General features: G+C 37.3%; 1 protein-coding gene across 1 annotated transcript in view; it reads right to left on the minus strand.

Moving 5' to 3' along the window:
• Positions 1 to 12,500, minus strand: part of LOC120802926 (RAC-beta serine/threonine-protein kinase-like) — a 42,186-nt gene that overhangs the window by 21,721 nt on the left and 7,965 nt on the right. The window contains exons 6-9 of the mRNA XM_040151114.1: positions 11,885 to 12,016; positions 7,804 to 7,869; positions 4,614 to 4,682; positions 4,364 to 4,486 (exon numbers count right to left, since the gene is read on the minus strand). Of these exons, the coding sequence (XP_040007048.1) occupies positions 4,364 to 4,486; positions 4,614 to 4,682; positions 7,804 to 7,869; positions 11,885 to 12,016 (390 nt within the window). The remainder of the gene's footprint in view (positions 1 to 4,363; positions 4,487 to 4,613; positions 4,683 to 7,803; positions 7,870 to 11,884; positions 12,017 to 12,500) is intronic.

Genomic DNA, 12,500 nt, shown 5'->3' on the forward strand with positions numbered 1-12,500 from the left:
CGAATATCTATTGCTGACTGACTGATTAATTTATACCACTGGTCGGCATTGGTTGGCTTTTTTTTTTTTAGAAGAGAGTTGCCAGTATTGCCCCACGAGTGCAATGTCGGGCTTTCCCTCTGCAGGCACACCTCTCTATTCAAATCACTACTCGGCAGCTGACACAGATGTGAATGAGCTTCCGACTTTCTCTCTGAGTGATCATTTTACTAGTAAATATAGCCGAAATCACAGCATAGCCATTGTCTTTAACTTATGTGTATGGTCATTATGTCAGAAGATGTTGCAATTATAAACCAGAATTTTAGTAGTGCAAAGCAGCATCTTGGAAATGGCTATGAAGTGACTGCTGGTTAACATGTAGTCTTACTGGGCCACATTTCAGTCACTATTATACTTGTTCCATTGTCTGACAATTTAGCAACTTTTCGAGCAGACTTTAGCTACTTTTCATTGAAAGTAGTTGTTTACAGAGGTTCCACAACAGCTTCCGACTACATCTTTAATTTTCCACATTAACTATATGCGGTCCAGCCACATAGTTGGTTTTTTATCTAGTCTTGTTACAAAAAAATCATGACTTTTATGCCGCTACATCTGAATGCATTAATTGTGCTAATTTTATTTATTTATTATTGTATGCATTAATGCACAGCAGGTACTTATTTGTTTGTTACCGTCATGTCAGTTTCTTACCACCAGCATCCCATGACAAAAGTCTTTTCATTTGACTATGGGTATGTTACATACTTTCTGTGGCTAAGATGAGAAATAAATACAGTAAATCTGAAACTGTATCTGACATAAAAATCGTGTGATCACACTTTAGAGATACAGAATGGGAATGTTGTCCTGGTGTACATATGTAGCAGATTATCCAATCAGGAGATGTTGATGTGACATTTCATCACAAATTGAAAATAAATAAATGTGTATGTTCGTTTCTTCACCTTTTGCTTACAAAGACCACCTATAGTTGAAATCATGTCAGTTATATCAAAAATAACTCAAGTGGTTATATTGATAACTACTTTTACTTCTATTTGGGTACTTGTTTTTATAAAGTAACTACTTTTTTTGAGTACTGTTTTTGACTACTCTACCCACCTCTGCTCAGAACTAACAGACAGAGAAATTGTGAATGTTGGAAAGTATCTTGAGCCTGATTGACGAGTTAGCAGAAGTACTGGGTCCTGCCATGACAGGAAGCCAAAGCATCTCAGCTCTGGTACAGGCCTGCACTGTGCTGAGATTTTTGGATCATTACAGGCTTCACTCAAGTTTCCCAGTAAGATGTTTTTGTAACTGCTGAATTCGTTAAGAAGGCAAATATTTTCTGCTTAAAATATACCACAAATTCAGCAGTCAAGAACTAGACAGCTTTGTGCAATGGATGAATTTAGATGTCTATCTGAAGACGGACTATTAATTTGATCTAAAGCATAAGCAAAGTGAAACTTTGTGAAACTGGCCTGTGTGGCCTGTATTGTTAATGCTGGCTGATAAAATGATAATGATAAAAAACAATGATTTGATGCTTAAGATTATTTCAATTTATTACAGCAGGATTACACTGTTTTCTATATGAATTGGGTGCTGCAAAAAAAACTATTTCTACTTTTTTTGGTCCTCCATTTTTGGAAAAGACTTAACTTTACATTCAGTCTCCGTCCACTGAATATTTAATGACTATTTATGTAAAGTGCAGTGTAAAGAAAATAAAAACAGTTAAAAAAAAAAAAAAAAAAAAAAAGATGGCCCACCCTACATACTTTTCATAATGTGCCATAACATATCAACCAAAACAACCAAATCTGGCCATTCAATGACCGACTGATGTCACTTTCAAACCTAAAATTCCCTTCAAGTATTTCCCTTCAAAGAACTGCTGGAGAATCATTTTTATACGGAATCACCCAGTCATGCCATTTCATGGAAAGAATGTCTAAAAATTTAGAAAAGATTGGCCTTTATTAGTGATGTGATTTGTGTATCATAAAATTGAAAATGAAAAATTACCTTTAAAATTGAAAATTACTTTCAAACTATGTTCAATTTGAATTCTGCCCATATTCAACAAACAAGGTAAGTAAGAATAACATTTCCGGATCAAATCAACTAGAAATTTAACGTCAATCAATGTATAAGTATATTCAATAAAAGCTGCAACTTTCATTAAAGGCTTCTAATTGCTCACATTTTATTTAACCGAAGATGCCGTCTTTATTTTACTGATAAACATGTCCTGGATAGAGATGCCCCTATCTGATCATAGGGATTAGTATCGGGGCCAATCCGAGGATATTTTAATGGATCAGTATCACATAAAATAATGCCAATCCAAATCCGATCCTTTCATGACTCTGCTGTGTTTTGTCCACCTTAGCCTACTAGTGTCACAGCTCCTCTCCTTAAAGACAGCTGGGCTCTACAGTGCAGCATCCACTTCATAAGCCAGGGAAAATTAGCTTGCATGAATGTGAAATATTATTTTCAGTGGTGAGTTACTGAGTTCAGACATTCACACAAGGTTAGAAAAATACCCAGATTCACTAAGCTCTAATCATTATCAAAGGAGTGTAGAAAACATTCAGCTGCAGGTTTTCATTTATAGCCAGTGCTGAGACTGTCTTTCACCAGTTAAAATTGCAGATGGTACATCATGTCAGCTGTCACTAATTATCTTAGTAACTCAATGGCTGGTCTAAATTAAACTTGGTTTGTCTGCTCTCTGCATGCTGTTGTCAGTACTCGTCAAAGATAGTTTGTGAGGGAAAAAAACCTCCTCTCTCTTACACCACTGTACAGCCAGAAGTGAAATGAGTGTTTCTTTACTGCACTGACCGAAATTATTGGCACCCCTGAATTTTTAGTACAGAATTTAGAATATCATCAGAAATAAATGTAAATTAACTTATTTTTTATAATCTAAATATTTTAATAAAATATACAAGGTTACAGAGCAAAAACATAGTGAAATAGTATGCTATGCGTTCAAGCTCTTTTAAGTTTGCAGGAGTCCTTTTTGCATGGTAGATTTCAGCTCTCTCCAAATGTTTTCATTTGGATTTAGGTGAGGACTCATTTTAAAACAGTCCATCTTTTCCTTTTCAATCATTCTTTTGTGCTAATGCTCCCAGAAAAGACTGTGGCTTATCTATGAAAGTTTTTGCAAACATTAGTCTTGCTCTTTTTTGCCATTCTTTCAATAGTGGTCTGCTTGGCCTTCGCCCATGGAGCCCTATTTGGTTTAGTGTGAGGCGTATGGTACAGGTGAAACCACCACTTCAGATTGCTCCAGGTCAGCCTGAAGCTCTTTAGATATCTTGATTGATGTTTTTTCCACAATCCATATCAAACTTTGCAGACTTCTCTCATTGAGTTTCTTCCTAGCGCCACGTCCTGGAAGCATCTTAACAGTTATACAACTGTGAGACTTCTGCATAATATCACATCTTCTGAATGTGGATTTCAAGATCTTTAGTCTTCGTCTTGTAGCCTTTGAATCATGTTTTTTGATAAAAGCATTTCAGACAGTTCTCGTCTTCGCAATTGTGAAAAAGAAACTGGAAACAATCAGCCCTTTTTTATGCAGTAAAACCATTATTCACTGGTTAATTCAGACCATATGAACAGTGAAAATTAATGTTTTTTATTTTGTTTGAGGAACTTATTTAAATTAATCGAAAGGGTGCCAATAATTTTGAGCATACAATTTGTATCTGTATTTTTTATTTCACTATATGAAAGCTTTTGTTTTTTTGTCGTTCAGTAACTTTTGACATTTTATTAAATATGCTGATTTTACAAAATTGGTTAATTTGCATTTATATTCTAAATGCTGTACTTATAATTCAGGAGTGCCAATAATTTCAACCAGGTATATAGTTCAACAAATCAAACTGAGTGAAATGTATTCCTTATAGCGTATTACATCAAGTCATCATCACATCAGGGATGGCATTCTCCCAAATGAATTTAAATTCATATCATATCAATAATTTCAGCTTAAAAACTTCATACTTTTGAACAATCAAGTTTTTGGATCAAGAAGCTATGTGTGATATCTAGTTGTCTATAGCTGTGTTATTTCATTGTGTCAAATATACAGACTATTTAAACTACATTAAAGTAATGTAAATATAAATATGATGGATCAAAGTCAGTCTCGTCAGATACCAAATATTAAAGGACTCAGGTCAAGATGTGGGTAAAAAAAACTTGATCGGAAGATCCCTAGCCCTGATGAAATCTAAAATCACCAGTTATCAATAAATTATCTTCCCTGAAGTTATGATTTACACTCTGTATGGATACTATATTTCATATAGTTTCAGAACTGATAGATATATTGATTATTCACCTTCAGATCACGGTAAACAACGTCACGTGAATGCAGGTATTCGAGCGCTGACACAATCTCAGCACCGTAGAAACGTGCCCGGTCTTCTGTGAACACTCGTTCCCGTGACAGGTGGAAGAAGAGCTGAAAGAGGCAAGAGCAGGCTGAGTCAAACACTTACCCGTTACAGAAAATCTGTTTAAGTGTGCACAGGACCAACTGACATTAGTATATCCCCATATGACAGGGACGTGTGTATGTGAGGTCTCACCTCGCCTCCGTTGGCATATTCCATTACAAAACAGAGCCGATCATGAGTTTGGAAAGCATATTTCAATGTCTGCAGGGAGAAAATTAAGACATTAGGAAGAAACTTTCAAAGGGGCATCCAGGTGGTGAATCTCTGCACACCTTACACTATCCCAGTGTAACTGGAAAAAACACTACAGTGAAATCAAGTGCATCAGAAGCACATGAAGATTGTTTTAAGCAACCTCTAATCACTCTAAAATGATTTCAGTTATATGACAGTGGTTTAAATGCTTTTGCAAACTGGTGATTAAATTCCAGCTGTGAAAATTACATTGTGTTTCAGAGGACAGAGGACTCAAAATTTCAGATTTAGAGATATTTATTATCTGAGTTGAATACTGGCTGCTTATGTCCAAGATTACTGAAGAAAAAAATTGGGCTGCCCTATACTGATTCAAACCACCAGTTTAGGAGCAAGCGCTTCAAACATCATGCTGTCAGTCAAATCATAAGACTGTTGTTTTTTTTAGATACATCATTGTATACAGAGCAAAACAGGAAAGCATCATGTCTTTATTAAGTTTTACAACCTTAGTTTTGTCTCAGAATTACCTATCTACAATTGAAACAGCAAAAGGTGATGGAAAAGGGGGGCAGAGTATTTTCCATAATTCTGCATAAGGTGTATTGATGAAAAAACATGACCATCAAGTAATAATTTTTAATATTTTAAAAATGAAAAAATATTTAAAGATAAAAAGCAGGAACCATAGGCACATAAAATATACCCAAGTGGAATCTTTGGCCAAAAACTGGTGACTCAAGAGTCGACTTTCTGAAATTCTGATTCAGGTACCACCCTAGATAAAATCACTGATAAACTACACTGGCACTCAGTATAGTGCTTACCTCAGCCAAGGCGAAAAATGCTCTCTCTCGCAACGTTAAGGAAAGTGATAAAAAATTAGTGGATCGGCACCAGAATTTACAATAGGTTCTTCCCTGCCCTATACCCCATCTCTCCACAAAGTTTGGTGCAAAAATGGTTCAGTGCTTTTTGCGTAATCCTGCTGAAATATAAACAAACCAACAGACAAACAAACCAACTAAAAGGGCACTCAGAGAGCACAAAGCCTCCACGAAGTCCAATGTCAAACAACACACACCAGACTTCAGAGATAAAAATTCAAAGTCATAGTAAATGATCCGGATCTGCCCCAAATTTTAAAGGGTGCTTCCCTGGCCCACGCAACATCCCCCCAACAAGTTTGTTGCAAATTATTTCTGTACTTTTGTGCGTAATCCTGCTGACAAATAAACCATCAAACAGACGAGTGAGAACAAAACCCTCCTTGGTGGAGGTAATAAACACAAATAATAATGCATCTAGTTTTAAATCTTCCAAAATTTTCAATTCGCTATGTTTTTTCAAGTAGAAATGAAATAATAAAAGACATACATGTTCAACAGATTTGTATCAGGTTCAACAGGTTTGTATCAAGACTAAGAATCTGAGGCTGTGCTTAAACACAGTGGTGGTTTGATCTTAAGATTAATGTCAGCATACTAACATGGTCACAATGACAATAACATTCTGATGTTTAGCAGGTATAATGTTCAACATCTTAGTATAGCATGTCAACATGCTAACATTTCCCAATTAGCAATATACACAAATTAGATCTGAAGCTGATGAGAATGGGATTTGTTTTGAAGACATATGGTCATAAACCCAAGTATTGGAAAAACTAACATTTTGACCTGATGATGACGCTAGATGAAAAGTCAGAGGGTCACTAAAGTTATTACAATTTATCCTGAGAGGGACATGAATGTCTGAACCAAATTTTATGGCAATCCATCAAATAGCTGTTGAGATACACTCACCGAGCACTTTAGTATGAACAACATACTGGGTAGGACCTTGCTTTGGTCTCAAAACAGCCTCATTTCTTCATGGCATGAATTCCAAAAGATGTTGGAAACATTCCTTTGAGATTCTGCTTCATGTTGACATTATTGCATCACATGATTTCTGCAGATTTTTCAGCTGCACATTGATTCTGCCAATCTCCAATTCCACCACATCCCAAAGGTCTTCTATTGGATTCCGATCTGGTGACTAGGGAAGCCACTGAAGTACACTGAATTGTTTGTCATGTTTGAGATGACATTTGCTTTGTGAAATGAAGTATTATCATGCTGGAAGTAGCCATTAGAAGGTGGTAAATTGCGGCCATAAAGGGATGCACATGGTCAACAACAACACTCAGATAGGCTGCGGCATTCAAATAACGATTGACCTGTATTAATCAACGTTGTTCCAAGAAAATGTTACCCCCCACCAGTGCACCACCACCACCACTAGCCTGGGCTGTTGACACAAGGCAGGTTGGTTCCAGAATCTTCAGACCATGCTACGTTTTTCCAGTCTTCAACTGTCATTTTTTGGTGTGCCTGTGCCCACCGCAGCCTCAGATTTCTGTTTGTGGGTGACAGGATTGGAACCTAACGTGGTCTTCTGCTGTTATAGCCCATCCGTCTCAAGGTGTGATGTGTTGTGCATTCTGAGATGCGTTTCTTTGAGTTACCATAGCTGTTCTGTCAGTTTGATACTGGATGTTTTTATTTTTGGCACCATTCTGAGTTAAGTCCCGAGACTGTGGTGCATGAAAATCCCAGGAGATCAGCAGAAATACTCAAACCAGCCCCTCTGGCACCAACAATCATGCCACGGTAAAAGTCACTGAGATCACATTTTTTCCCCATTCTGATGTTGGCTGTGAATAATAACCGAAGCTTCTGACCTGTATCTGCATGATTTTAGGCCTTGTACTGCTGCCACATGATTGGCTGATTGGATAATTATATGAATAAGCAGGTGTACAGGTGTTCCTAATAAAGTGCTTTGTTAGTGTATTTCGGTCTGGTTTAAATTGGTGGACCGAACAACACTGGTATACCTACAGCTACTGTATGCTGCTAATGTGGCAAAAACATACTCTATGCAATAGGTAATTTATGCTGATAAGTACTGTCGGTGATGATTCAAGTGGCTAGTGAAATCATCCACTACGTGCTCAGAACTTTCAGACTGACCTGAGGACCATTTGGCTCATGAAGAAGAACATCTGAAGTGAGTGCAGATCTGCATGAGACAGCACTGTATAAAATATACTATCAAGTGCGTAATTTGTGAGTGTTCTCACCGTGAGGAAGGGGTGTCGTGTGTTCTGTAACACTCTGCTCTCTGTAACTGTGTGGGCCACCTCATCCTGCCAACAAAAACATTATTTAAATGAAGACTGAAAACATGCAAGATAAAATGTAAAGCTTTACTTAAAATGGCAACAGGCATGAAGATGGCAATATTGTGGTTTGACTTGATCTTTGTTTCAAATCTGAGAAAAGAAAAGTGTCCAAATGTTCAAGCAGCTGGGGTACGAGAATGTAGCTAATATACAGTGGCATGAAAAAGTTTGGGCACCCCTGGTCAAAATTTCTTAGTGTGAATAGTTAAGTGAGTAGAAGATGACTGATCTCCAAAAGGCATAAAGTTAAAGATGAAAGATTCTTTTCAACATTTTAAGCCAGATTAGTGTAATATTTTTGTTTTGTACAAATTTAGAGTGAAAAAAGGGAAAGGAGAACCATACAAAAGTGTGGGCACCCCAAGAGATTTGAGCTCTCTCACAGCTTTTACCGAAGTCTCAGACCTTAATTAGCTTGTTTAACAATCGTTAGGAAAGGCCAGGTGATGCAACTTTCAGCGCTTTTTAAATACTCTGACAACTGAAACCTTGTCCCAACAATTAGCAACCATGGGCTCCTCTAAGCAGCTGCCTAGTACTCTGAAAATTAAAATAACTGATGCCCACAAAGCAGGAGAAGGCTAGACGATAGCTAAGTTTTTTCAGGCAGCTGTGTGTAATGTGTGTAATGTCAGTGTGTAATATAATTAAGAAATGGCAGTTGACAGGAACAATGGAGGTCAAGTTGAGAACACTTTTCGAAAAAAAAAGCACTCGTAGGATTGCTAAAAAGGCAGCGACACCTGTACAAATATGACCATCATGAAAAAATCATCAGAAGAAAACCTTTCCTGCATCCTCACACAAAATGCAAAGACGTTTGCAAAGGAACATCTGATCAAGCCTGATGCATGTTGGAAAGAAGTCCTTTGGACTGATTAAGTTAAAATGAACTTTTTGGCCCCAATGAGCAAATGTATATCTGGGAGAAAACAGAGGTACAGAATTTCATAAAAAGAACACCTCTCCAACTGTTAAGCATAGGGGTGGACAAGCTCATGTTTTGGGCTTGTGTTGCAGCCAGTGGCATGGTGAACATTTCACTGTTATAGGGAAGAATGGATTCAAATTCTGGGAGCAAACATCACACTGTCTGTAAAAAAGCTGAAGATTAAAAGAGGATGGCTTCTACAACAGGATAATGATCCTAAACAGACCTCAAAGTCCACAATGAATTACCTAAAGAGGAACAAGCTGAAGGTTTTACCATGGCCCTCATTTTCCCCTGACCTAAACATCATCAAAAATCTGTGGATAGACCTCAGAAGAGGCAGTGCATGCAAGACGGGCCAAGAACCTCACCAAACTAGAAGCCTTTTGCAAGGAAAAATGGGTGAAAATCCCCAAAACAAGAACTGAAAGGCTGTCACAGCTCACTACAAAAAGTGTTTACAAGCTGTGATACTTGCCAAAGGGGGTGTTACTGAGTACTAACCATGCAATGTGTTCAAACTTTTGTCTCAAGCCCTTTCCCTTTTTTTTTTATTTTGAAACTGTAAAAGATGGAAATAAAAAAGTGATCTTGTATAAAATACTAAATAAATGTGTCATCTTTAACTTTATGACTTTTGGAAACCAGCTCATCTTCTACTCGCTTAACTATTCACAGTAAGAGAAATTTTGACCAGGGGTGCCCAAACTTTTTCATGCCACTGTACGCAATGGTCTCTCATTTTATTTTGCCACTCTGTCCCTGAATCAGCAACGGCCCCGCACGGCATCATTACCACAGTACCAGCAGGGAGGCACTTACATTCATTTGCAACATAATTCTAATACCGATATACACCAACAACCGCCAGCTGGCATCTGTGAGGTGGAACCCATGAACAACAAAAAGGTGTACTCTAATCTTATGATATTTGGGCTCTACAGTGGCATAGCGTGATATCCTGAAGAAGAGAGAGTATCCCTCTATAGGTTATACAGGTCTGAGTAATAAGAATAAATCGAGACACACTGCAGACGCACTACCCAATGGAGACCAGAGCTCCTGAAAACTTGAAAATATAAAAATGTGAAAAATAAACATTTGCATCTCAAATGCTGCGATGAATAATATGAGAAATATATAAAATCTACTCAAAGTGGGTGAACAACTCTGGTCAGTGCGTCTGACCTTATCGCATGCCAATAATGTGTGTAACATGACTGATCTGGACATGCAGCTGTTTTTATGTTTAACATGGCTCTCTGGCTACTTGTTTTGAACGCCTATGCGAATTACTATGTGTGGATTTGATGTCAGATAAGAGATTCTCAGTACTCGATCTGTGCAGTGCTACTGGAGCTACTAGGACACACCTCCTGCTGGTGCCTTCGGTTCAGCACCCTCTCTCATCATTTCTGTTGTGCATTAAAGCTGAGTATCACCTCTGTCCATCAGGATGCAGTGAAGACTTTACTGTGCTTTCGTATCATAAAGCTTTGTGAGCCGGGTTTCTGCTTTATGTTAGCCACAAAAATAAGATTTTGGAATGGATGCAGAAACACCCTCCCATTGCAGTATTCCAATTATCAATTTTAATTATTAATTTCTCTTTGTAACATTTGCTATTAGAAATAGCGATAGCTTATCTCTCTCTCTCTCTCTTTCCTTACCTCCCTCCCTCCCTAGAAATGTTTGCATGTTTAATAATTATTTCAGTAAGGTGAGGATGGGTTCTGATATCCAGTTCCATTGGGGATCTGGCTCTAAGTTGGCTAGATACCTGCATTCGTTAAGCTCCCAGGCAACAAATCCCTTATTGAATTTTCGTTCATGTTCATTCATGTTTTCTCAGTATGTTTTTTTCCTCTCTCCCTGGGCATCAGCAAAGAAAGGAAAAAAAAAAGACTGATCACGTATGCAAACATGATTATTCAGCAATGCTCTTGTTAACAACAAACATGGCGGACCGGCTTAAACATTCCAAAGTCAATGAAACAACTGCAAAATGCAATATTTACAAGGGGGTCCTCTCAACAAAGGGGAAATGGTAAGCCCTTTGTTTAAATATCTGCAAGTAAGAACTGGTGGCATTTTTGATAACTTGAGAAGGACAAGTGCACAGCCTTAGTCTACCGCTGGTGTTCCATCATACTGTCTGACCTGTATCAGTGAAACAAGTTCACCTTCAGGTAACGTTAAGTGTACTGTGTGTGCAAAACATCAGTAATTTTTTTTGGTTGATATTCACTTGCTGATAAAGTAGAATTAATATTATTTTCACTATGTTGTTTTTTATCTTAGCTTCTACAGCTTCTGCCGTTGCACGACGGTGAGGAGGCGCAGATTCACCAAAAGAAAATATGAGTCAGGACAGGGTTAATAAATGTCACAGAGCAGAGACAAAATATGTGGTGAAAGCCCTACAACTCCTCAACACAGCAGAATGTCCATGGTTTAGGTTTGATAGGTAATTATCATAGTTTCTATTAGTGTCAGTGTCATGCTTGACCAGTAAGTGGTCCTTAAATAACTAGTTTAAACTAGTCTAATCTACCAGTTATGTTACAAATGTATTTAGAAGAAGCAAGATTCTTAAACGTTAAGTTATGTATTTTGTTACACAACAGGCGAAATCTGTTTGTTACTGCAGTGAGTGAATTTTTTAAACTCAGATGTTTTTATTCCACACCAAATACTTAAAAAGATTCAACACGGGATTCAAGAGGATTCAGATTCGATTATTGGATTCGGAACTGGATTCAGATTTGATAAAATGCCATTAAACCTATCCCTACAATATATTTAAGATAAGGTAATGAAAACTAAAGGTTAAGGTTAGGGAAAGAATGGTCGTGGTAAATAGTAAATAGTAAACATACTGTAAACAGTAATGTCCAGTCTGAGGTAATATCACCATATGCCCCCTAAAGGTATGTAGATGTCTTGCAGGAGCAAAGTAGCAGAATGAGATGAGTGACTACTGAAGCTAAAACAAATTCCCCCCACACACACACACACACACACACTACCACAGCAGCTCTTACTCACTTTGGCTATTATGACCTCTTTGCGCAGTATTTTCATGGCATAATGTACTCCGGTGGACTTCTCTTTGACCAGAATCACCTTCCCAAATGTCCCTTTGCCAAGCAGCTTCAGGTACTCAAAGTCACTCATTGTCTGTAAAGTACACAAGGCCGGGATGTGAAAATTCATGATAAATTGAAACTTGACAACAACCAAAATAAAAATACAAGTCTCAGAAAAGAAATATTCAGACAGGGATGAGCTTTTCTAGCCAAGTCATATGACTCATATACCTTCACCACCTTGAGGAATACTGTGCTTCCTGTTTTTGCTTGTTTGTTGATCTTTTACAACTAATATAATGCAGATGTTTTTATAATCTTTTCAGAAAAGCTTGTATGAAGTTGGAATGTGCAAAAATAAGTTTTTTGCACATCATTTGATAAGGTTCAATCAAAATGTTTTCACACCATATATCTATTTTAAACACTAAAATTTATTCTCCTAATTCAATATAAACCACTTTGATAGGTACTTGAACTGAAGCTTATTTAAAAAATTAACCTTATCTTTGTTTTAAAAAAAAAAAAAAAAGGATTGAAATTTTACTGTTAAACACAGTAGTAAAAACCAATTT

The sequence above is a fragment of the Xiphias gladius genome, chromosome 17, assembly GCF_016859285.1.
Source record: "Xiphias gladius isolate SHS-SW01 ecotype Sanya breed wild chromosome 17, ASM1685928v1, whole genome shotgun sequence".
NCBI lineage: Eukaryota > Metazoa > Chordata > Actinopteri > Istiophoriformes > Xiphiidae > Xiphias > Xiphias gladius.